Here is a 26,203-nt window from a genome sequence, read left to right as displayed (position 1 = left end):
TACTAAAATCGTTCATGAACACGCACAGCAAATCGAAAAATCTGCTCATTTTGGAGATTTTTTTTTAAACAATCAGAGAGCACCTTTTTACTTTTATCAACGCAAGCAAGCAAGAGAGACCAATTCCCCCGGAATATTTTCAAATTCGATTTGTGACAGCATCCCGGAGATCTTAATTACTAGCATAAAAAAGATGAATTTTTGATATTCTGTAAAGTCATAGCAGCACAGAACGCACTTTATTTAGCAACTTTCAAACATAAAATACCTAATCTAATCCTTGACTTTCGTGATAAGTCTCTAATGAGTCTCTACTGAGACTTGTGATTTAAAAAAAGCGATTATGACGCACAACAAAACAGTCTATAAGCGCGTTTACGGACGGAATGTGAGACTGATGAGACTACCACTTTCAGTGAAAGTGTATGATGTTGAGTTTCGGCACTCCCCCGTTTCCGTTGCTTCCACCGTTCGACTTGGAGGAAGAGTTCTTCTGCGTTAGTGCTGCCGAAATAGATCGTCCAACGATTTGCGTATTGAAGGCAGCTTTTCGCGAACCCCGCGGAATGGTGCCGGTTCGTTCTGGCGTGTCCAGCACCGAAAGCGACGGCAACGTGATGATGTTTTTCGTCGGGGACAGGGGATAGCGCGAGGAGGTAGCGGATTTGACCATGTTGAACTTGGCGTGGCGTTGATCGATGTCCGATCCCAGCGTTCCTGGTACGCCGGTATTGCGGACGACGAATTTGATGTTCGTGCCAAGGGGCGGTATCCTGGTGTTGGTTGCCGATGCCGACGAAGAAAGGATTGGCTTTTCCAGCGATAGCGATGACTTCGGTTGCGGTCTTTGACCGAGTGGTGCCAACCTTTTGTGCATAATACTATTGTTAAAGCGTGTAACTGATTGTGCGCTACTGTTCCGACTGCTAGACAGATCGTTGTTTGTTAAATAATTGTAGTTGTTGCTAATTAGAATTCCAAATGATTGATTCGATGATGGTATGATTAAATTATTAGAAGCTTTCTGTTTGGGTGTTTTTTCCACCGTATCTACGAACGAAATTACGGAATCGTTAGTATTTTTAATAAACTCTTTGGCATTTCTATGATTGTTTCGCATGATTTGACCAGAACTGATGTGAAGATATCGCTCGATATCATTAGGAACAAGCTGGAGTTCACTCTCTTTAAATTGCTTCGCATTCTTTCCACTCCTGGACGACCGGATTCGACTCATCCGGGGAGGATCAGCCGCGAATACTTCCTCATGGAAGGGATCCGAACATTTTGCAGTCGAGCTTTCCTGAATAGTTATGGCACTTCCGAGCACTCTCAGGTGCGGAAAGGCGGTCATCCACTCGAGAAACTCCTCACGCATCTTGCTATCGCTGGGCAGTTCTTCTTCGCCGTAAAGCATCCGCTCGATGCGTTCCCATTCCAACTGGTTCTGCTTCACGGCATCCTCCGCCCAAGGGATCGACCCGGTACTGCTCCTCCCCAAGCTACTGGTAGGGGACCTCGAGAACGATAGCTCCGTTAGGGTATCTGAGTCGTCGTCATCTTCGTCATCCTCGTCACCTCGCTCGTGACTATTCACACGCGTGTAGTTGCGATGCGTGGTCATTGCGCGTTTTCGAGTTGATATTCTCGAATATTTGCTACATTTTAGCTATTTTTTCAGTCGATTATATTGGCTGGCTAGAAAATAGATTTTCACGATTTGTTTATTTTTACTCCATTGGTGACCACAACAAAACGTATATGCGAGGGGTCTAACGATATTCACTGTTAGATTTAGCTATTTTTAAATCGGATTGAATGCAAAGTTCTTGTATTGCAACTGATTTTTTGTTGCGTTAAATCATTTTAAGTTAATTTTATGATTTTTCCTTCCATGGCCCCGCACGGAACGGGTGAAAAAGTCAATTTAGAATACTAATAGGTAGTTTTAAGGTAGAAATAATAACAATATTATTTCTCAAAACACCATAAGAGAAAAGTAACCTAAGAGTTTAAAATGTAGTTGGTAAAAAATTAAATACCTAGTTCGGTTCTGTTTAAATCAATAGTTCACTTACATTGAACATGTTCAAATCATTTAAAAAAACTTCATATGCGTATATTCGCCCCGGTAATATTTTGGTTTTATACTGGCATCAAAGCAGTCTTGTTGTCTTGTAGAGTGAATCATGATGTTCATAACCGTAATAAAACCAGAAATGATAGTTGGGCGTAATCGTTATTCTTCTGTAGGACTCAATGCATGAATCCGTTGATTTATATTAACACAATTAAGGAAAGTTTATTGATACTATTATAATTTTTTTAGACCATGGAATTCATCATTTAGTAGCAATTGCACTCAATATGGTATTCAAGAAACTTGCATACGATTTCCAATTGGTATGCGTATGCGCATCAAAGCATTCATTGACATTGACAGAAAACCGGCCGGTGGCCGGTTTTGACAGTTTAGGCTATTGTAGGTATGTGTTTACATCGCAATTTGGTTCATGTTTTCATTTATCTCCCTTCAATTAGATTTTATATCCACATATCGTTTTACCATTTGGAGTAATGCTGATTGTGTACAATTTTCATTAATTCAACTCGAAGTCAAGTAAGTATTTGTTTATATGTATTAATTTTATAATACGTTTCGACTAGTTTCGTCAGAAAACATATCTTTATAAAGCCATGTTTTTGCGTAGCAATACCGGCTTGTAATTAGATCGATATTGGAATATGATCAGAATGTTTTAGAATAAAAATATGGAAATAAGCCAATCTTATGTACCGTCATGATGATAATGACGTGAGATTGAGTCGCTGTTTCAACTACCGTAATCCAGGGGAACATTGATCATTTCTTTTATAGTTTTTTTTTTATGGAAATCGTGTTTTTTTATATTTTTAAAATGAGTACTGCTTCATGTAGAACGTATAAGGGTGTTCTTGATCTTTTGATAATGTTAAACTTGTTTTAAGAATCTTTTTAGCCTATTTTTTTAATTTTTCAATTTAGGGTAACTTTGATCATCAAACGTTTCAATGATTTATCTATAAAGCAAGCGTCTGTAAACGCTTTAAGGTAAGCAATTATAGTTGGAATCCCTTACACTGAGGCGATGTGCATCGATTGTATCTAGAATGGCATAATGACCGCTAGCTGAATTATGTGGGTTTTTAACAATAAAAATCAAAACTTTGAAACGGAAAATATGGATCAACCAAGAAAATAATATTACTTGCTAGCAGACCCGACGAACTTCGTTTCGCCTGAAATTGATTTATTCTCTGATTAGTTCTCGAGTTAAGCAGAAATTTCTGTTTCATTTGTATGGAAGCCGCCCTTTCAAGAAGGGGGAGTAGTTCCGAACTATCACTGAAACATGTCTTCCCTTCCAAAACCTCCACATGCAAGATTTGGTTCCATTTGCTTTATTAATTCCCGAATTATGAAGAAATTTGTGTATCATTTGTTTGGAGCCCCCCCTTTCCGAAGGAGGGAGGAGTCTCGAACTATCTTAAAAACCTTCCCCGGCCCAAAAAACCTTTGCATACAAATTTTCACGCCGATCGGTTCAGTAGTTTCCAAGTTTATAAGGGTCAGCCGACAGAAATTTATTTTTATTTAGGGGAACGGTTCGGCACTTCATCCCATAGCTCCCATCAAAAACAAAGCAATGAAAAGGAATTTGGTTTGTTTCTTATTTTTGTGATTTTTTTCAGCAGTAAGCACCCGTGATAGCAAAAAGAAGCGACGAGATTGGTGCTGTATTTCTTTGTTTCGCGATGAGATGAATATATGTTCAGTGAGATGGAAAATGGAACAGTTCCCCTACATACTAGCAGACCCAACGAACTTCGATTCGCCAAAAATTGATTCATTCTCTGATTAGTTCTCGAGTTATTCAGTAATTTCTATTTCATGTGTATGGGAGCCCCCCCTTTCCAGAAGGGGATTGGCTTAGAACCACCACAGAAAGATATCTTCCCTTCCACAACCTCCACATGCCAGATTTGGTTTCATTTGCTTGATTAATTCTCGAGTTATAAAGAAATTGGTGTTTCATCTGCATGGAAGCCCCCCTTTCCAAAGCGGGGAGGAATCTCAAACCATCTTAAGAACCTTCCCCGGCTCCAAAAACCTCTGTTTACAAATTTTCACGCCGACCCGTTCAGTAGTTTCCGAGTCTATAAGGTTCAGACAGACAGAAATTCATTTTTATGTACAACTAGCAGACCCGACGAACTTCGTTTCGCCTAAAATTGATTTATTCACTGATTAGTTCTCGAGTTATGCAGAAATTTCAACTTCATTTGTATGGGAGCCTCCCTTTCCAAAGCGGGGAGGGGTCTCAAACCATCTTAAGAACCTTCCCCGGCTCCAAAAATCTCTGCATACAAATTTGCACGCCGGTCGGTTCAGTAGTTTCCGAGTGTATGAGGTTCAGACAGACAGAAATTCATTTTTATGTATATAGAAGAAGAAGAAGAAAAGAAGATATAGAAGAAGATTACACAATTATAGGTACGAGATATTTTTTTTTGTTACTATATTTATTTGAGTGCTTTTTTTGAGTGAAAATAATAATGTTCAATTTATTTTTCAAATTTACCATGTAACCATGAAGCTATAAGGTACCCCGGGGCAAGTGGGACCTAAAAAAACGCTAATTCAGCAAAATTGTTAACGCATACTTAGAAAACAGAGTATTTCAGGACATTAACCACGGATACATAATTATATGCTTCCGTTGTTGAAGTGTAGACGTGTTGTAAGCCATTTATTCAGTTACAAAAAATATTGGTAGTGGCAGCAATAAATTTACCTATAGGATCCACTTACCCCTCCAAACGGGGCAAGTGGGACCTATTCTGCTTTATACTGTCGAGCGAAATTAATTTGAAGAATGTAGATATAATGTTCATGTTATTTCTGAGTCGTAGTATTTCAGACCATGGATGGAGGTTTATTGCTTGTCAGACTTTTGTTTTTGCAAAAAAAAAGGGATTACAATGTTAGCACATATAAAAACAAGACAACAGCCGGTTCACTGTTTGATTGGCTGTTGTCTGGCTTTCCATTAGATTACTTTCTTACTAAATGCGTTAGATGGAAAGGATAAGCAAATCTTTGTTCACTTTTCGAATGAATGTTTCTCTATTTAGAACACAAATTATTCCTTAAATTAGAACTTCAAAAGTAACGTTTTTATTCAGGCAATGCGCAGTGTTGTAAATTTGTAATAGAACGAAATGGCAAATTTATGTCTAAAGCACTTTATTTATCTGAAAATCTGTAAATCTGACGAAAATAAAAAAAAAACACAAGACAAAACCTGTTGATCTATTGTAGAATAAATAGATTATTTGCACTGTAAACGGAGAATTTCGCATAGTTATAACCATTGCTCTTTTCCATGCGGGAGATAATTTTCAGAAAGTAAAATACACATTTGGTAAATCAACTGTACACTACTTCTTAACAACGAAACCAAAGATATCGAACTGCATCTGATTCAGTTCCATATGATATATGAGTGTTGGAGCTATTTTTCACAAGACAACAATCTAAAAACAGTTAAAATGGTACTATCGAAAATGTTGTTAAAATATGTCCCACTTGCCCCACGTATATTAAAACTCAAGGGTAAGTTAAAATTGCAGGTTTTGGCATTAATCAAAACTTTTAAATCGTTTTCGATGTCACACAATTATTTAATTGCTCAAAATATTTACTTTCCACATCAATGATGAATTTTGAAACGACTTTTTAGTTGGAAATCCATTGAAATAAAATAAAAGTAATAGCTTTTGCCGGTAGTTCAAAGTCATGATTAAACAATACCATTAGTATGGTGCCACAAATAGTTTTGATTCCAAATATTTTTGTGTCAGGTGAATTCGTTGATTGTTCTGCTTCATCTTTCTAGAACATTGTTACCATTGAAAACGTTCACCGATTAATCGGCTGCCATAGTACCCACTTACCCCGTATTTTCACTTGCCCCGGGGTACCTTATATGCTTGTAAAAAACACAGCCCTAAAAGTTGACTTGAAGTGGAAAAGGGAGTTATAAGATCCAGGCTTCGGAATTCTCACTCATATGAATAAAAACCCAGGATTGATCCAAACAGCGGTGTGCAATTTTTTCATATTCTCCTTTGAGCAAATGTTCTCACACAATATTTTTCCGGATAGAAAGACGAACAATAAACTCGCGAGCGCCGGCTTGCCAGATAATTTAATCTTGGGCCTTCAAATTCTCCACCTAGCCACTTCTCCAGATAAGTTTTAAAAGCATATTCACAAAAATGTAGGTCCGCGACGGGATTCGAACACAAAACAATTTTAGAATGCGTAGAGCGCCCACTATAACCACGCCACCACACGAACCGATTAGAAGCAAGTAGAAAAACTGCTGTTTTGAACTAGGGCTTCCATTCCCGGAAACGATTTTCCGGGCAATCATATTTTCCGGGATTCCCGATTCCCGGGATCTATGTATCAGTTTCCCGAATTTCCCGGGAAATGAACATACTAAAATATTTTGCAATAATTGTCTTATTTTTTTAATTTGATGATAACGGATTTTGGACATTTTTTACTAACATCATCTCACTGTTACGCTACAGAATCATGCGGTGCATTCCAACATGTGTTGAAGAGAAGCGAGACAAAGAACCAGTTTGAATCTATCGTTCGTTTATTCAATAAGTCGGTAAGCGTTGTGAAGTCGAATTAAAATTTTAAATAAATTAAAATTAATTTAATTAAAAATTTAGTGTCTGTGGTGAAACAGCAGAGCTACCAATGTTCGCAGATAATCAGGCAATAGCAGTGACCGCTTTGGCAGGTTTGTCTTATTATCGTCAAAGGTTTTTAAAGACCATCAATCTTTTTTGATTCAATTCCCGAACAGATTCATATTCCGAAGATTCGGTTGTATGTTGAGATATTTCTGAAGTAGTTCATTTGAATATTTTATAATATTGGTGGGCTAGCAGATCTTGATGGAAAAACAGATTTTAGGTCTTTAGAATGCGATCATTACAACTGTCTTACAACAAATATTCGCAAAGCTTTAGCAATTTGATGCGTTTTAGGTGCTGTTCGGCATTTCAAACAAAGTTTGACTGAAAAAAATGTTATAGTCAGGATCATTAAAGTACGACAATCCAGCACTCGCCTGAAAGCTTTTTTATTTCGAATGGAAGAATTCTCATTTCAAATATTTCATTCATCTGCTTTAAATACCTTTCAAGTCGAAAATGTGTTCAAGTGAACGTACATCAATAAAAAAGGTTTATCCTTCAAAGTTGACCAGAAAATTCCATGCACTAAAACAAAGTCGTCGAGTATAAGAATAGTTCATGTTAGGAATATTTTGGTGATAATATAAGAGAATCTTTCGAAGCCGTCGTTGTCCAAAAATGGAAAAAAATGCGGATGCATCCTGAAAAAGTTTTGAAAAAAATATGGAAAAGTAGCACATAGCGGAGCTCATCAGGACACTGCATATCTTACTCTAGAGCCAGAGCAGATGCTGATACTTATGACATGGCGAACGTTTTGTAGAAGGAGTTAACGCTTTTCGAACTGAACAAAAACTTTTTCAGGCTTTCAACAACTCTTTGATCATTTGTAGAGTTTCCATCCCGGGACAAAAAATCCCGGGATTTAGGAAAGTTCGGGATTTCCCGATTCCCGGGATATTATTATTGAAATCCCGAAAATCCCGGGATACCCGGGACAAAAAATTCTGCTTCATTTCCGGTTCGCAAACAGTGTAATTTTTCTTCTTACAAAAGTTATTTGTTTAGAACGTGAAACCCAACTGATGATAAATGGTGATAAATTCATATCATATTTTTATACCTCCCATCAGACATGATGTTTTTTTCCAAGTTCGTTTATTTGGTAGGCACAGGCACGTCTACGGAGCCAAGGTTCTTTGTGATGCACAATCGATATCATCTTATTATTAAATTAGTGAGAGGATCAGACATGAAAATATCGGAGATAGTTAATAGAACACCTTCACAAAAACTATTAGATTCCCCTATACCACTCAATGGAGGGCTACTGACAGATACTTTTTCCAGCAGCTACAGCTCTTTATTAACTAAACGACAAGTATATACAGTGCAAGATCAGCTACATCTATTTGGCGCCTGCTTCCTACTCTGCTGTCTGTTTTCCTGAGCTTCTTGCCTCCAAAACAATTCTTGATCCAATTCATGTCCTTCCAATCGACGTTCGTGCAACAAACTTTCCAGCACATGCGCAAGTACAAGTGGTCCGACCCCAATGCTCTGCCTATTTTTTTTTTTTGGTTCTTGTTGCTGACCAACTGACAAGCTACCGAAAGTTCGAACCTCCCACTAAATTATGTACGACGCTACCCATGACTTTCGCAGCCATGATCCCACGATGCCACGAGACTAAAGCGCCCGATTCATGGATCCCGGACTGCGATGACGTTTCTGTGATAATCCATCGACACTATGTTTATGATCCGAAATCATCTTGGACCATAATTTGTTCCAGGGTTGTTAATCGATAAATCATCGTCGTAAATTTAACGCCAACTTCGATAACGATAACGGTTGTACAGTGATGTTTCGTGAGCGTTGATTTAACGTTATCGTTATCGAGTACTCGCTGATTTATTGATAATTATCGAGTTAACTGTAACGTATACTACAGTTAAAAGTACAAATATTCTCAAGTTGGTTTTACAAAACCTATTTCAAGCATTGCATCACCTTCAAATATTCAGAATCGCGTTTAAATCGTGGATTTAATTGGAATTCAAGAAGGTCACCGAATTTACCAATCATTAAATTTCTTACAGAGTCTTTGTTTTCCATAGTAAATAATCTGAGAATATTTTTAATGTCTTCACTGTTTAATTTAGTATGATTAACAAAACTTCTATTTTGAAGATGCAAAACACCCAGTTAAACGATTATTTTTTGACCAACAGTGAGGAGAAAATTCCTCAGCCTAACCGAATCATACTGAATAGGGGACGAGGTTGGTTCACCAATTCATTGAGAGTATTTTTACTCGGTGCAGATACTCTATGCCTAGAATGCAGTAATGCAGGTCGCTGCATCAAATATTGTTTTAGAGCTTGAATCCCAACATGTTGCCGAGGGATTCAAACTCCAGCTGCTTATCCTTGCTTATCCGATAAGAAGGATTGACAAAGAAAAAGTCATCATATTCAAAACAATGCAAACAGTCAAGATGACTTCAACCGCCAGCGAACCCTTCTTCTCGGACTCGGCGATCTTATATTCCAAAAGGGTACTCTACCTTCGGAGAAAAATGTGAATATTATTTGCTTCTAGTTTTTTTTCGAAAGAATCGATTCAAATTAGAGTTCCAATTTGAACTCTGTATTATCTCGCCTTTCTAAAATATGAACTTTACCCCTGAACATTGAATAAAATCGTTTTTGAATCAAAAAATAATTTTTCTAAGGAAACATCGAAAAATCCCGGGATCCCGGGATTTCCCGGGATATACGAACAAATTTATCCCGAATCCCGGGACAACGAAAATGGCCGGGAAATGTAAACTCTAATCATTTGAGGACAAAATAGCAAGCATCCCTGATGTCGAATGTATATTTTCGAAATCATATTTTACGACAAAACTTAAACTACGATTTTGAATTAGTTTTGAGAGTTTTTTTTTATTTCCCGGGATCCCGGGAATTCCCGGGAAATTATTATTTCATTTCCTGTTTTCCGGGAAGTTGATTCCCGGGAAAAATGGGAGCCCGATTTTGAACCTACTACTTATCGTGGCGCATCGTCGTATGCAATCAGTTCGGAGAAGCAAAGTAGGGGAGAACGGTCCAAAATGCACCCCTGGGGCAAAATGGCCTCACTCATAAAATCACTCATATAATCTATTGTAGTACATTTATGAACGAATATTACTATTACAATTCATAATTAGTTATCCATCATTGAGCTCCATTGGAAAAGTTTAGCAAAATCCCTTCATATTCACTCAAATTCACCGATTTGCTATTCTTCCACCATATCCGTAAGATTGTAGTTCAATCCATTAAGAAATAACAAACAACCATGCGTTCACCATCATTTTACATGGAATTGAGTCATTTTAGACTACCATTCGGGCGTTTTGCCCCAGGCATATTTTTAAAACATTTTTTAAATGCGTTAGAAAGTCATGAAAACGTTATTGTTTTGAATAGGAGATCATTGTGAAATGTAGCTGGGTTTGTAAATTTTGCACCTATACGTTGAAATGGTTGGGTATTTTTGTTTATATGGGCGAAATCATCGAAAAAGCTTAAGGGGTGCATTTTGGACCGTTCTCCCCTAAGCAGCATTTGATTTTCGCGAAACATGGGAAGAGGGATAACAATTTTTCGCACCATAGCTTGTGCCGGAGTTCATCGCACTGTAATTTATCCGGATAGAATGGATGGTGGAGCGATCTGTTGGCGCGTGAGTGAGTGAGAAATCCGAACCCTGATAAGACCAAATAAAGGGTTCATTACTTTGACATGTTGAAATAAAGCATCAGAAATGCAACGCTGCATTCGTAATGCTGATTTAGGCTCTGTCTCATTTGGAGAATTAAACTTAAAAGTGACAGTTCGAAAATTAGCACATAACCCATTCATAAAAATGGCTGGTGCTACCCAGCAATTCCAATAAGACATCGATGCAAAATGATTCGATATTTGTCAAAAGTAATCTTGCTCTGCGAGCAGGGTTATTTGATAATTATTGAAATGTCACTTTTAAGTTTAATTTCAGTTTAATTCTCCAAATGAGACAGAGCCTTAGAGTATCGTTGTCTGACAGTTGATAAATAAATGCAACTTCACGTCGTTAAAACTGATCTAATGCAATTAGCATATTTAGCATGCCGACAAAAGCTCTTTTGGTCGACCGATATCTGAAAACACTGGACGTGACGTGACCGGCATTAGCACAGTATATGCAAATGTACCAGATCCCCGCGAATCTTCTGCATCTTAAAACAATTAAACCGATTTTGGACGATTTACTGGGACATCTTGTCTCAAATCCAGTATCCAACGCCATCTATAACCATCTTCTAAACCAACTGAGAATTTCTGAAAGTATTGCTAAAGAAATTCCTGAAGGAAATTCCGGACGGGTTTCTAAAATAATTCTTAGACAAATTTTTGAAGGAATTTTCGAAAGATTTTCTGTAAGGATTTTTTAAAGATATTTCTAGATTTATTTGCGAAGGATTTTCGAAGAAATTCCTCCCGGAGATAGAAGAAATTCAGGGGGGGACGTATCGTAGTTGGCTACACGTTCGCCTTACAAGCGAATGGTCATGGGTTCGATTCCCAGCACATTCACCAAACCCTTGTCAGTCGCGGGATGCTCAGCCCATGCGGTATCGTATTGGGAGACGCGCTTTATCGTGACGGCTGCCTGATGACGACTGACAACTTGTTATTCTGGGAGGCATTCCTCCAACGTACCCGGACAAATGGCAACCGAACAATGCAACGATCATTGGATACACGACATGGACAAACGGACACAATGGACTGACGATGAGATGGACTGGCAACGACAACAATGATGACAACAAAAATAGATTCTGCGTGGATCCTGTACAGCAGAATACCACAGTAGATCTCGGCACAGCAGCGGTTAAGTAACACAGAGATCCTAACAAATAAAGAATGGAATAAAAAAATAGAAGAAATTCACGATGGAATTCCTGAAGATATTTTCGAAGGTGTACCTGAAAGAATTTCTGGGTGTCTAACCGAATTAGTTCGGAGGGGGGGAGAATTTTCCGTACGAACTTTTTAATTAAATCATGAAATATCACCTGAATGATTACTGAAGAAATTTTCGAAGCAACTCCTGAAGTAAATTTCCAATGAATTCTCGAGAAAATCCGAAGAAGTATGTTGATGGATCGACTGAAAACCCAATTTTTTTGCAGGTGTTAATTTTAGGTTCGAAACAGGTATTTGTTTTATTACTGTCCGAATTCTCAAAGGAAATTCTTGCAGATGTTCCAGAAGGAATTCTAGTAGAAATCTAAAAATTTATATGAAAATTCCAATATTTGTTCGGAAATTCCATTGGAATTTTTTCGATGTTTCTTTTAATAAGGGTTCTTTCACAAATTACGTAACGCTGAAGGGGAGGGAGGGGATCAAGCCGAGCGTTACGATACATACAAAAAAATTAAACCTTCCATACAAAAAGTGTTATGTGGGGGAGGGTGGGGGTCCAAAATCACCAAATTTAGCGTTACGTAATTTTAGAAAGAACCCTAATTCCTTAGGAAATTCCTTCAATAATTCCTTCAGAAAGTCGTTTATAAATTCTTGTCCCATATGGTTGTTCCTCGGAAATTATTCCTGAAATACATTTGGAATTTCCTCCAGGAATTTCTTCTTAAATTTCTACAGTAAATTCTTTCGGGTACTCCTCCAGGAATAATTTATAAAATCCCCCTGAAGTTCATTTGGATATTCCTCCAGGGATTCTTTCGTAAAACCTCCCAAACAGCCTTTGTAAATTTTTCCAGAAATTCCTCCAAAATTCATGCAGGAATTATTCCGGAAACTTTAAGAAAAATTCATCCGAAAAATTATGGAAGAAAGAAAGGAGGAGGAGGAGGAGTATCTAACAGAAATTTCAAAGGATTCTCTGAAGAGATTTCGTAAGGAATCTCTAAAGAATTCTCGAAGAAATTCCCAGAATAATTTCCAAATGAAATTTACGAAGGATTCTCAAAAGAAATTCTAAAGGATTTTCTGAAGAGATTCCCAAAAGAATGCACAAAGGAAATTACAAAGGATTTTGAAAAGGAATCTCCGAAGGTCTTTCTGTAAGTCTTTCTGAAGGAATTTCTGTAAGAATAGCTAAATTAAATCCGAAGGAATAACTGATGGAGTATCTAAAAGAATTCATAGAAGAACTCCTGAGGAAGCTCTGACGAAATTCTTGAGGAAAATTCGAAGGATTTTCAAAAATTTCTTCCTAGAGTTTTCGAAGGGATTTCTTAAGAAAGTGCTGACAGATTTCTTAAAATTTATTCCGAAGAAATTCCTAACTGAAACTGCTGTTTATAACTTTAATAATTTTAATGATATTTTCCGTAGGTAGCACCTACAAGGTACTGAAAAAATCCTTCCATCTCTCGAAATTTTCTTATAATTCCTTCTTTGAATTTTCAAAGGAATATTATGAGGAATATCCCAAGCCATTCAAAAAAAAAATTGCAGAGATTTTTGTCGCAAATTCCTTCTTCTTCTTATTGGCATTGAATCCACCACTGGGACATTGCCGCTTCGCTGCTTAGTGTTCATTCAGCATTTCCACAGTTATTAACCGCGACGTTTCTAACACGATGCTACTTTTATGCCCGGGGAAGTCGAGACAATTTCCAAATCTAAAATTGCCTAGACCAGCACCGGGTATCTAACCCAGCCACCCTCAGCATGGTCTTGCTTTAAAGCCGCGCATCTTTTCGCTAGGCCTAAACCCTCATAGTGTATATGAATCTGAGTACCAACCGCCACCACGGTTAGCTCTTTTGAATTTTCTGATTTCTTGAAAGGGTAGAAAGTGCACCTATTTCTCTAAATTATATCCTTCCCCCGACTCGAAAACTGGAAGCGCCTCTGGATACAACTTGTGTATCGAAGAAAACCCGAAAAATCTTTTGATTCGCTTTATCGAAAAGCTAATTCTGTAAAAAATTGCGCCTTGGAAGGTTCTAAGAGTATTATTTATTTATTTAATCAGACTAAGGCCGAAGTGGCCTGTGCGGTATATAAGAGTCTTCTCCATTCGGCTCGGTCCATGGCTACACGTCGCCAACCACGCAGTCTACGGAGGGTCCGCAAGTCATCTTCCACCTGATCGATCCACCTTGCCCGCTGCGCACCTCGCCTTCTTGTGCCCGTCGGATCGTTGTCGAGAACCATTTTCACCGGGTTACTGTCCGACATTCTGGCTACGTGCCCGGCCCATCGCAGTCGTCCGATTTTCGCGGTGTGAACGATGGATGGTTCTCCCAACAGCTGATGCAATTCGTGGTTCATTCGCCTCCTCCACGTACCGTCCGCCATCTGCACCCCACCATAGATGGTACGCAGCACTTTCCTTTCGAAAACTCCAAGTGCGCGTTGGTGCTCCACGAGCATCGTCCAGGTCTCGTGTCCGTAGAGGACTACCGGTCTAATTAGCGTTTTGTAGATTGTCAGTTTGGTACGGCGGCGAACTACTCTATTCGATCGGAGCGTCTTGCGGAGTCCAAAGTACGTACGATTTCCAGCCACTATGCGTCTCCGAATTTCTCTGCTGGTGTCATTTTCGGCAGTCACCAGTGAGCCCAAGTACACAAATTCTTCTACCACCTCGATTTCGTCACCACCGATGCAAACTCGCGGTGGGTGGCTCACATTGTCTTCTCTTGAACCTCTTCCTATCATGTACTTCGTCTTCGACGTGTTGATGACTAGTCCGATCCGCTTAGCTTCCCTCTTCAGTCTGATGTAGGCTTCCTCTATCTTCTCAAAGTTAAGTGCCATAATATCTATGTCGTCGGCGAAACCAAATAGCTGGACGGACTTATTGAAAATTGTACCACTCGTGTTAATCCCTGCTCTTCGTATTACCCCTTCCAAAGCGATGTTGAATAGCAAACACGAAAGACCATCACCTTGACGTAACCCTCTGCGGGTTTCGAAGGGACTCGAGAATGCCCCTGAAACTCGAACTACGCACATCACCCGATCCATCGTCGCTTTGATCAACCGTGTCAGTTTATCCGGAAAACCGTGTTCGTGCATTAGCTGCCATAGCTGGTCCCGATCGATTGTATCATATGCTGCTTTGAAGTCGATGAATAGATGATGTGTGGGCACGTTGAATTCGCGGCATTTCTGCAGTACTTGGCGAATGGCGAACACCTGGTCCGTGGTGGAGCGTTCGCCCATAAAACCCGCCTGGTACTGCCCCACGAACTCCCTTGCAGTTGGTGCTAGTCGACGGCATAAAATTTGGGAGAGTACCTTGTAGGCGGCGTTCAGCAATGTGATTGCGCGGTAGTTGCTACAATCCAGCTTATCGCCCTTTTTGTAGATGGGACACACTACACCTTCCATCCACTCCTGCGGCAAAACTTCCTCCTCCCAAATCTTGGTAATGACCCAGTGCAGCGCTCTAGCCAGTGCCTCACCACCGTGTTTAAATAGCTCTCCTGGTAGTTGGTCAACCCCAGGGGCTTTGTTGTTCTTCAGCCGGTCAATCTCCTCCTGGATTTCCTGGAGATCCGGAGCCGGTAGAATTATGTCCTGCGCGCGTTCTCCCAGGTCCATCACCATACCGCCATCTTCGTCTGCCACATCGCCATTCAGGTGTTCTTCGTAGTGCTGCCGCCACCTTTGGATCACCTCACGCTCGTTCTTTAGAAGGTTCCCGTTTATGTCCTTACACATATCAGGCTGTGGCACGTGGCCCTTACGTGAACGGTTTAACTTCTCATAGAACTTTCGTGTGTTATTAGCGCGGTACAGTTGCTCCGTTTCTTCACGGTCTCGATCTTCCTGCTGGCGCTTATTCCTCCGGAAAATCGAGTTTTGTCTGTTCCGCGCCTGTTTATATCGTGCCTCGTTCGCCCTCGTGCGGTGTTGCAGCAATCTCGCCCATGCTGCATTCTTCTCTTCCACTAACTGCTCACATTCGCCGTCATACCAGTCGTTTCTCTGATCCGGGGGCACCGTGCCAAGTGCAGCGGTTGCGGTGCTACCAATGGCGGATCGAATATCTCTCCAGCCATCTTCAAGAGACGCTGCGCCTAGCTGCTCTTCCGTTGGAAGTGCCACTTCCAGCTGCTGCGCGTATTCTTGGGCTAGTCTACCATCTTGTAGCCGCCCAATGTTAAGCCGCGGCGTCCGACTTCGACGCGTGTTGTACACCGTCGAGAGTTTTGAGCGCAGGCATACTGCAACGAGGTAGTGGTCGGATTCAATATTCCAGGTTCTAAGAGTAACTAATTGCTAATAACTAATAATAACTAATAATAACTAATAACTAATTGCTGAAAAAATTGAAACAAAATAGAGCTAAAATTGTTTTTAAGGGCCGCCCTTAGTAATATTGTTTTAAACTGGTCAATTATAAAGTTAAAGTAATATATTTCTTAGCAAAATTCTTGAATTTTTCTATGTAGATCAATTATACCTGAATCTGTGCAAAAAAAAAACGTTATACTTCCTATTTTTTAATGTGACTCATCATAATTATAATCAAAACCCCAAAAATACTTTAGCCTTACCATTGGAAAAGTAATATAACAGTTATTTTTTGCAGTGGGGCATGTAATCCAATGGAGAATAAACTTAAGTTATTCAATATTAGAGTAATGCAAGCTTTTAATATGAAAATATGTCCACTCTCATTGTCTTCCAGACCACTTGGTGCCTCTGATCCAATCAAATGCGTTATCCGATCTTCAGCCCTATCCATAACTAACAAACGATGACCGCCATTCTGGGTGCCGGAATCAGCGGCCTCTCCGCTGGATATTACCTCCTCAAACGAGGGCTCCCAGCCCCGACCGTGATCTATGAGGCCGGCAGCCGCATCGGCGGTTGGATCCGTACCGATCGGTTCGACGGCGACGGTTTTGTGTTCGAGGCTGGCCCTCGCACCATCCGTCCCAAAGGTCCGGCCGCTAGCAATACTCTCGATATGATCGAAGATCTGGGCCTTGCCGACGAGGTGTATCCGATCTGCTCTAATCATGTGGCCGCCCGGAATAGGATGATCTACGCCAAGGGAAAACTCAACATGCTGCCATCGGATTTGATGGGGGTGCTGAAAACGGTACCTCCTTTTACGAAACCTTTGTTCTTTGCGGGGTTTAAAGACATGTTCACGGGACGATCTAAAACTGTACTGGAGGATGAAACGATGTATAGTTTTGTAGAACGGAGATTTGGCAAGGAGATAGCCGACTATGCGGTTAGTGCGATGCTTTGTGGAATTTGTGCTGGAGATGCGAAGCAAATCAGTGTGAAGTTTTTGATGAGCAGTTTGTTCGAGACAGAACAAAAACATGGCGGAGTCGTGAAGGGCATGTTGAAGGAGGCTTTGAATAAAAAGGGGAAGAAGGATGCAGCAAAGGATTTACTATCGACGTTAGCAAAGAGAGCCAAGTCAGAGAACTGGAGTATTTATTCGATACATGGAGGCTTGCAAACACTGCCGCATAGGCTGGGGACGGTGCTACAGACCAACGGAGTTGGAATTGAAACTGACGTGAAGTTCGAGGAGATCTTGTTCGATGACAGTAATGTTCGATTGAGAGTGGACGGTAAAGAGCGTATCGTCAATAACCTCATAAGTAGTATACCGAGCTATAAACTTGCTAAGCGAGTTTCCGGGCAGCACCCTAAGCTCGCTAAAGAACTGTCAGCAATTCCGTACGTTGATGTAGCTGTGATAAATCTACGTTACAAAAGTCCTGATCTTCAGAAGCACAAAGGATTTGGGTTTCTCGTTCCACCGATTGAGAACCTACCTATTTTGGGGGTGATCTTCGATAGCTGCTGCTTCGACATGGAGGACAACACGGTTCTCACGGTTATGATGGGAGGGGCGTGGTTCGAAAAATGGTTCGGGACCAATCCCACGGACGAGCTACTTCTGGATGTAGCACTGAAGCATGTGAACAAAATCCTTGATATTAGTCAGCCTCCGGATGCGTATAAAGTGAATAATTTGAGGAATTGCATTCCACAGTATGTTGTTGGTCATCATAAACGAGTAGAAAGGATTAGAGCTTATATTAGGGAGCATAAATTACCACTAAGGTTGTGTGGGGCCGCGTACGATGGTGTTGGAGTAAACGATGTTATTCTTTCTGCTAAAAAATGCGTTGAATCGTAAATCATCATAAAATAAATGAAAAACAGCAAGATGTCGTAATCAATTGTATGCAATAATCCGATATCTCCAATATTTCAAATACATAGTAGAAATTGATTCCACTTAATCGCTAGGGGACAAAATCATCCCATCAATTCAATTAATGCTAACATCGATGGGTTAGGTAATTTATCGAGTGGTATTTCTCCGGGCATTTACTCGATCAGTACATCTCGCTTAATGCAATATCCATGAAAGATTGATAGCACTTATTGGCTTGAGATTTATTCCCAAGCACCTCTTCTATCCACAGACACAACTTAAGATGTTGAGATCGTGTCTTGATTTGGTGCATCATGCACAAGCTGAGTACCCATTTCCCATTGTTGATACGATCGTCAGACACGTATCCCAATAATCTTGTCCACCACTAATGAGCCGCATCACTTGTCTCGACCACTCTTTGACGTAATTCGAGCCCTTCCACCATTGCAGCACATTATCGCGCGGTCATTGCTTGTGCACCACTTGTAATAGCAAAGCGCGGTGCTGGTTTCCAAACTATTCAATTTCGCGGGGCACCTCAAAGTTTGCAATCGCACACCCAGTGTTGTGCTGAATCATTATCAGACGATAATGATTGCAATTTTCATGTGAAAACTTTTCACGTGAAAACAGTAGGCGAGTTGTCGCCGGCGACAACTTCTCAAATTTTGTACTCAAACGATAATAAACACAGAATTTTCATTCAAACATTAATCTTTACTAATATCAGCTAATTGTCAACAGTCCCGTTATATCTTCTATTTGGCGTTATGGTTTCATGGTAGTAAGGAAAAAGAGTTTAAAATGTAACGGTAAATGCTTCAAATCCAGATACGATTTTCAAACGATTCTCAATCGCTGGCGAGTTTTAATCACATGATAATTTAAAAGTAAGATCGTGGGTGAGTTTGATATCCTCGATTTTTTGAAAGTTTGGTTTTCCCATCCCTGCGCACACCCCTATTCCTGAGTTAGTTATGTTCATCACTGGGGAGACCTTTCAAGACGACTTTGAACAATCGCTCAGTTTTGTCGTCGTATGTGAAGAATTTATGGCGCTTCTCAGTTAAATACTGAAGAAGACGTTTGCGATCGTCAAAGGATCCCGGCAAAACGCGGCAGTCACCCTTCCTAGCAATCTGAAATGAAACCTTGATCCCCTGAAGGTTACTCAAGATTTCATTCCGAAAGCCAGAAAACTCGGCAACAGATACCACAATTGGCGGAATCCGTTGTTTCTTCGCATGAATCGAATCACCTGGGCTAAAGGTAGATTCGATTTGCTCAATTTCATCACACCCAAAAGGCCAAGCTCTTTGAGAAATCAATTTTTGATTTTGAAAAAATCATAACTTTTTTATTTTTTGTCCAATCTTGATGAAATTTTGACACAAGGTCCAATTTTTATTCTAGTTTTGGCTGCACACTGAGTTTTTCGGAATTTCTGGATGGTTCCGGAATTATTCTAGATTCCCTTGGGGTACCAGCAAACTGGTGTTTGGGGTATTTCGCCAGTTACTCAATTTTTCTCCATGGAACGCATATCAAACAGTATAAAACAATATTGCCACACTAATAACGAGTCTCATAGCGATTTTTTCGAAAGTTAGTCTTCCATACGGACATCCCCAGGAAGCTTCCAAATGTCCCCAGGGAACCTGTAAAGGGGACAATTTCGATTTTGCTCCGCAACATGTCGTGCGACGGCTCTTTCTTCACAATTTTTCATGAATATACTCGCTGTTGTTATAAAAGTGGTCTATGGTCAGTTTGGCCACTCTTGTGACGCCCGGAATGCCCCCCAGGGAACCTGTAAAGGGGACAATTTCGATTTTGCTCCGAAACATGTCGTGCGACGGCTCTTTCTTCACAATTTTTCATGAATATACTCGCTGTTGTTATAAAAGTGGTCTATGGTCAGTTTGGCTACTCTTGTGACGCCCGGAATGCCCCCCAGGGGGCATAAAGGGAACAATTTCGATTTTGCTCAGAAACATGTCGTGCGACGGCTCTTTCTTCACAATTTTTCATGAATATACTCGCTGTTCTTATAAAAGTTGTCTATGGTCAGTTTGGTCATTCTTGTGACGCCTGGAATGCCCCCAGGGAACCTGTAAAGGGGACAATTTCGATTTTGCTCAGAAACATGTCGTGCGACGGCTGTTTCTTCACAATTTTTCATGAATATACTCGCTGTTCTTATAAAAGTTGTCTATGGTCAGTTTGGTCATTCTTGTGACGCCTGGAATGCCCCCAGGGAACCTGTAAAGGGGACAATTTCGATTTTGCTCAGAAACATGTCGTGCGACGGCTGTTTCTTCACAATTTTTCATAAATATACTCGCTGTTCTATAAAAGTTGTCTATGGTCAGTTTGGCCATTCTTGTGACGCCTGGAATGTCCCCAGGGAACCTGTAAAGGGGACAATTTCGATTTTGCTCAGAAACATGTCGTGCGACGGCTGTTTCTTCACAATTTTTCATAAATATACTCGCTGTTCTTATAAAAGTTGTCTATGGTCAGTTTGGCCATTCTTGTGACGCCTGGAATGTCCCCAGGGAACCTGTAAAGGGGACAATTTCGATTTTACTCCGAAACATGTCGTGCGACGGCTCTTTCTTCACGATTTTTCATGAATATACTCGCTGGGTTCTGGGGTTCTTATAAAAGTGGTATATGGTCAGTTTGGCCACTTTTGAGACGCCCGGCATGCCCCCCAGGGAACCTGTAAAGGGAACAATTTCGATTTTGCTCCGAAACATGTCGTGCGACGGCTCTTTCTTCACAATTTTTCATGAATATACTCGCTGGGTTCTGGGGTTCTTATAAAAGTGGTATATGGTCAGTTTGGACACTCTTGTGACACCCGGAATGCCCCCAGGGAACCTGTAAAGGGGACAATTTCGATTTTGCTCCGAAACATGTCGTGCGACGGCTCTTTCTTCACAATTTTTCATGAATATACTCGCTGGGTTCTGGGGTTCTTATAAAAGTGGTATATGGTCAGTTTGGACACTCTTGTGACACCCGGAATGCCCCCAGGGAACCTGTAAAGGGGACAATTTCGATTTTGCTCCGAAACATGTCGTGCGACGGCTCTTTCTTCACGATTTTTCATGAATATACTCGCTGTTGTTATAAAAGTGGTATATGGTCAGTTTGGCCACTCTTGAGACGCCCGGCATGCCACCAGGGAACCTGTAAAGGTGACAATTTCGATTTTGCTCCGAAACATGTCGTGCGACGGCTCTTTCTTCACAATTTTTCATGAATATACTCGCTGGGTTCTGGGGTTCTTATAAAAGTGGTATATGGTCAGTTTGGACACTCTTGTGACACCCGGAATGCCCCCAGGGAACCTGTAAAGGGGACAATTTCGATTTTGCTCCGAAACATGTCGTGCGACGGCTCTTTCTTCACAATTTTCATGAACATACTCGCTGTTGTTATAAAAGTGGTTTATGGTCAGTTTGGCCACTCTTGAGACGCCCGGCATGCCACCAGGGAACCTGTAAAGGGGACAATTTCGATTTTGCTCCGAAACATGTCGTGCGACGGCTCTTTCTTCACGATTTTTCATGAATATACTCGCTGTTGTTATAAAAGTCGAATATGGTCAGTTTGGCCACTCTTGAGACGCCCGGCATGCCACCAGGGAACCTGTAAAGGGGACAATTTCGATTTTGCTCCGAAACATGTCGTGCGACGGCTCTTTCTTCACAATTTTTCATGAATATACTCGCTGTTGTTATAAAAGTGGTCTATGGTCAGTTTGGCTATTCTTGTGACGCCCGGAATGCCCCCAGGGAACCTGTAAAGGGGACAATTTCGATTTTACTCCGAAACATGTCGTGCGACGGCTCTTTCTTCACGATTTTTCATGAATATACTCGCTGTTCTATAAAAGTGGTATATGGTCAGTTTGGACACTCTTGTGACGCCCGGAATGCCCCCAGGGAACCTGTAAAGGGGACAATTTCGATTTTGCTCCGAAACATGTCGTGCGACGGCTCTTTCTTCACAATTTTTCATGAATATACTCGCTGTTGTTATAAAAGTGGTCTATGGTCAGTTTGGCTACTCTTGTGACGCCCGGAATGCCCCCAGGGAACCTGTAAAGGGGACAATTTCGATTTTGCTCCGAAACATGTCGTGCGACGGCTCTTTCTTCACAATTTTTCATGAATATACTCGCTGTTGTTATAAAAGTGGTCTATGGTCAGTTTGGCCACTCTTGAGACGCCCAGCATGCCACCAGGGAACCTGTAAAGGGGACAATTTCGATTTTGCTCCGAAACATGTCGTGCGACGGCTCTTTCTTCACAATTTTTCATGAATATACTCGCTGTTCTTATAAAAGTTGTCTATGGTCAGTTTGGTCATTCTTGTGACGCCTGGAATGCCCCCAGGAAACCTGTAAAGGGGACAATTTCGATTTTGCTCCGAAACATGTCGTGCGACGGCTCTTTCTTCACGATTTTTCATGAATATACTCGCTGTTCTATAAAAGTGGTATATGGTCAGTTTGGACACTCTTGTGACACCCGGAATACCCCCAGGGAACCTGTAAAGGGGACAATTTCGATTTTGCTCCGAAACATGTCGTGCGACGGCTGTTTCTTCACAATTTTTCATAAATATACTCGCTGTTCTTATAATAGTTGTCTATGGTCAGTTTGGCCATTCTTGTGACGCCTGGAATGCCCCCAGGGAACCTGTAAAGGGGACAATTTCGATTTTACTCCGAAACATGTCGTGCGACGGCTCTTTCTTCACAATTTTTCATGAATATACTCGCTGTTGTTATAAAAGTGGTCTATGGTCAGTTTGGCTATTCTTGTGACGCCCGGAATGCCCCCAGGGAACCTGTAAAGGGGACAATTTCGATTTTACTCCGAAACATGTCGTGCGACGGCTCTTTCTTCACGATTTTTCATGAATATACTCGCTGTTCTTATAAAAGTTGTCTATGGTCAGTTTGGCCATTCTTGTGACGCCTGGAATGCCCCCAGGGAACCTGTAAAGGGGACAATTTCGATTTTACTCCGAAACATGTCGTGCGACGGCTCTTTCTTCACGATTTTTCATGAATATACTCGCTGTTCTTATAAAAGTGGTATATGGTCAGTTTGGACACTCTTGTGACACCCGGAATACCCCCAGGGAACCTGTAAAGGGGACAATTTCGATTTTGCTCCGAAACATGTCGTGCGACGGCTCTTTCTTCACAATTTTTCATGAATATACTCGCTGTTCTTATAAAAGTTGTCTATGGTCAGTTTGGTCATTCTTGTGACGCCTGGAATGCCCCCAGGGAACCTGTAAAGGGGACAATTTCGATTTTACTCCGAAACATGTCGTGCGACGGCTCTTTCTTCACGATTTTTCATGAATATACTCGCTGTTGTTATAAAAGTGGTATATGGTCAGTTTGGCCACTCTTGAGACGCCCGGCATGCCACCAGGGAACCTGTAAAGGGGACAATTTCGATTTTGCTCCGAAACATGTCGTGCGACGGCTCTTTCTTCACGATTTTTCATGAATATACTCGCTGTTCTATAAAAGTGGTATATGGTCAGTTTGGACACTCTTGTGACGCCCGGAATGCCCCCCAGGGAACCTGTAAAGGGGACAATTTCGATTTTGCTCCGAAACATGTCGTGCGACGGCTCTTTCTTCACAATTTTTCATGAATATACTCGCTGTTGTTATAAAAGTGGTCTATGGTCAATTTGGCCACTCTTGAGACGCCCGGCATGCCACCAGGGAACCTGTAAAGGGGACAATTTCGATTTTGCTCCGAAACATGTCGTGCGACGGCTCTTTCTTCACAATTTTTCATGAACATACTCGCTGTTGTTATAAAAGTGGTCTATGGTCAGTTTGGCTACTCTTGTGACGCCCGGAATGCCCCCCAGGGAACCTGTAAAGGGGACAATTTCGATTTTACTCCGAAACATGTCGTGCGACGGCTCTTTCTTCACGATTTTTCATGAATATACTCGCTGTTCTATAAAAGTGGTATATGGTCAGTTTGGACACTCTTGTGACGCCCGGAATGCCCCCAGGGAACCTGTAAAGGGGACAATTTCGATTTTGCTCAGAAACATGTCGTGCGACGGCTCTTTCTTCACGATTTTTCATGAACATACTCGCTGTTGTTATAAAAGTGGTCTATGGTCAGTTTGGCCACTCTTGAAACGCCCGGCATGCCACCAGGGAACCTGTAAAGGGGACAATTTCGATTTTGCTCCGAAACATGTCGTGCGACGGCTCTTTCTTCACAATTTTTCATGAATATACTCGCTGTTGTTATAAAAGTGGTCTATGGTCAGTTTGGCTACTCTTGTGACGCCCGGAATGCCCCCCAGGGAACCTGTAAAGGGGACAATTTCGATTTTGCTCAGAAACATGTCGTGCGACGGCTGTTTCTTCACAATTTTTCATAAATATACTCGCTGTTCTTATAAAAGTTGTCTATGGTCAGTTTGGCCATTCTTGTGACGCCTGGAATGCCCCCAGGGAACCTGTAAAGGGGACAATTTCGATTTTGCTCCGAAACATGTCGTGCGACGGCTCTTTCTTCACAATTTTTCATGAACATACTCGCTGTTGTTATAAAAGTGGTTTATGGTCAGTTTGGCCACTCTTGAGACGCCCGGCATGCCACCAGGGAACCTGTAAAGGGGACAATTTCGATTTTGCTCCGAAACATGTCGTGCGACGGCTCTTTCTTCACAATTTTTCATGAATATACTCGCTGTTCTTATAACAGTGGCCTATGGTCAGTTTGGCCATTCTTGTGGCGCCCGGAATGCCCCCAGGGAACCTGTAAAGGGGACAATTTCGATTTTGCTCCGAAACATGTCGGGCGACTGCTCTTTCTTCACGATTTTTCATAAACAGACTCGCGATTGTTATAAAAGTGGTCATTGGTCAGTTTGGCCACTTTGTTCAGAATCGCTAACGTATTTTTTTCTAATCCTAAATTAATTCTGTTCAGAAAACCATTCGATTTTTTTCAGAATCGCATACAGATTCTGTTAGGAACCTTCAACGGATTCTATTCAGAATATCAAACGGATTGGGATCAGAATTCCAAACAAATTATGTTCCGAATCTCAAACAGATTTTTTACTGAATCCTAAACGGACTCTGTTCAGAATTCTGTACAAATTCCGAAAGAATTCGTCTCCAAATCTCAACCGAAATTGTGTTCAGAATTACGAACGGATTCTCTTTAGAACTGGATTCTGTTTGAAATTTTGAATCCCGAACAGATTCATTTCAGAATCTCAAATAGAGTCTGTTTAGAATTCCAGACGGATTTAGTTTAGAATCTCGAACGTATTCTGCTCATAATCCTGAGTGGATGCTTCTTAGAATCTCGAGCCGATGCTGATCAGGATCCCAATAGGGTTTTTCTCAAAACTTCACTCTATTTTTTTACAAGTTATTGTTCACTAAGCCTCGAGCATAAAAAAGATTAGATCGAAATTACATAATCGGTCAGCATATGATCAACTGAGCCGAAAGGTGCTATGGCGAAGAAACAATTTGTCGTGTCAAGTCCGCTACTGCAAAAAATGTACTATAAATCGGAGTGCTGCTGATAGAGTCGTTTTTCTGTTCTCAAGTGAAGGGGTATTTTGAATATTTTCCCATGAGCCAAAATATTTTGCAGTTACTTAGTTGTCAAACATTTCCCGCTCTTAAGATTTATCTTTTCATGCTGCATGAGGGCGCACAAATGCGCGATAATTATATTTTATTTCTGAGACTGCTGTTGGTAGCGATATATCGTAAACCGTAACACACTACGTCGAAGTGATTACCGTGTTAATCTTTACTAATATCAGCTAATTGTCAACATTCCCGTTATATCTTCTATTTGGCGTTATGGTTTCATGGTAGTAAGGAAAAAGAGTTCAAAATGTAACGGTAAATGCTTCAAATTCAGATACGATTTTCAAACGATTCTTAATCGCTGGCGAGTTTTAATCACATGATAATTTAAAAGTATGATTGTGGGTGAGTTTGATCATCGTCGATTTTTTGAAAATTTGGTTTTCCCATCCATGCGCACACCCCTATTCCTGAGTTAGTAAAGCGTCTGTCTCATGATTACTATAAACATTTTGGATATTGGACACCCTAAGGAATCGCGTCATTTTCACATGGAAAACGTTGTTTGGGTTAGGTTGGAAACCTAAA

General features: G+C 40.9%; 1 protein-coding gene across 1 annotated transcript; it reads left to right on the top strand.

The window, feature by feature from the left end:
- Window positions 1-2,485: 2,485 nt before the first annotated feature.
- LOC134208281 (protoporphyrinogen oxidase) lies at window positions 2,486-17,993 on the top strand. The gene is made up of 2 exons (XM_062684305.1): window positions 2,486-2,620; window positions 16,483-17,993. Exon 2 carries the CDS (start codon window positions 16,552-16,554, stop codon window positions 17,962-17,964), a length of 1,413 nt encoding a protein of 470 aa, XP_062540289.1. The 5' UTR covers window positions 2,486-2,620; window positions 16,483-16,551; the 3' UTR covers window positions 17,965-17,993.
- Window positions 17,994-26,203: the final 8,210 nt, after the last annotated feature.

The sequence above is a fragment of the Armigeres subalbatus genome, chromosome 1 (genome assembly GCF_024139115.2).
Source record: "Armigeres subalbatus isolate Guangzhou_Male chromosome 1, GZ_Asu_2, whole genome shotgun sequence".
Lineage (NCBI taxonomy): Eukaryota > Metazoa > Arthropoda > Insecta > Diptera > Culicidae > Armigeres > Armigeres subalbatus.
Note: the sequence above shows the minus strand (reverse complement) of the source record. Positions and strands in the feature narration are given on the sequence as shown.

Coding starts and splice junctions, on each gene's coding strand:
- LOC134208281 (XM_062684305.1), top strand. CDS start 16,552: ATGACCGCCATTCTGGGTGCCGGAATCAGCGGCCTCTCCGCTGGATAT.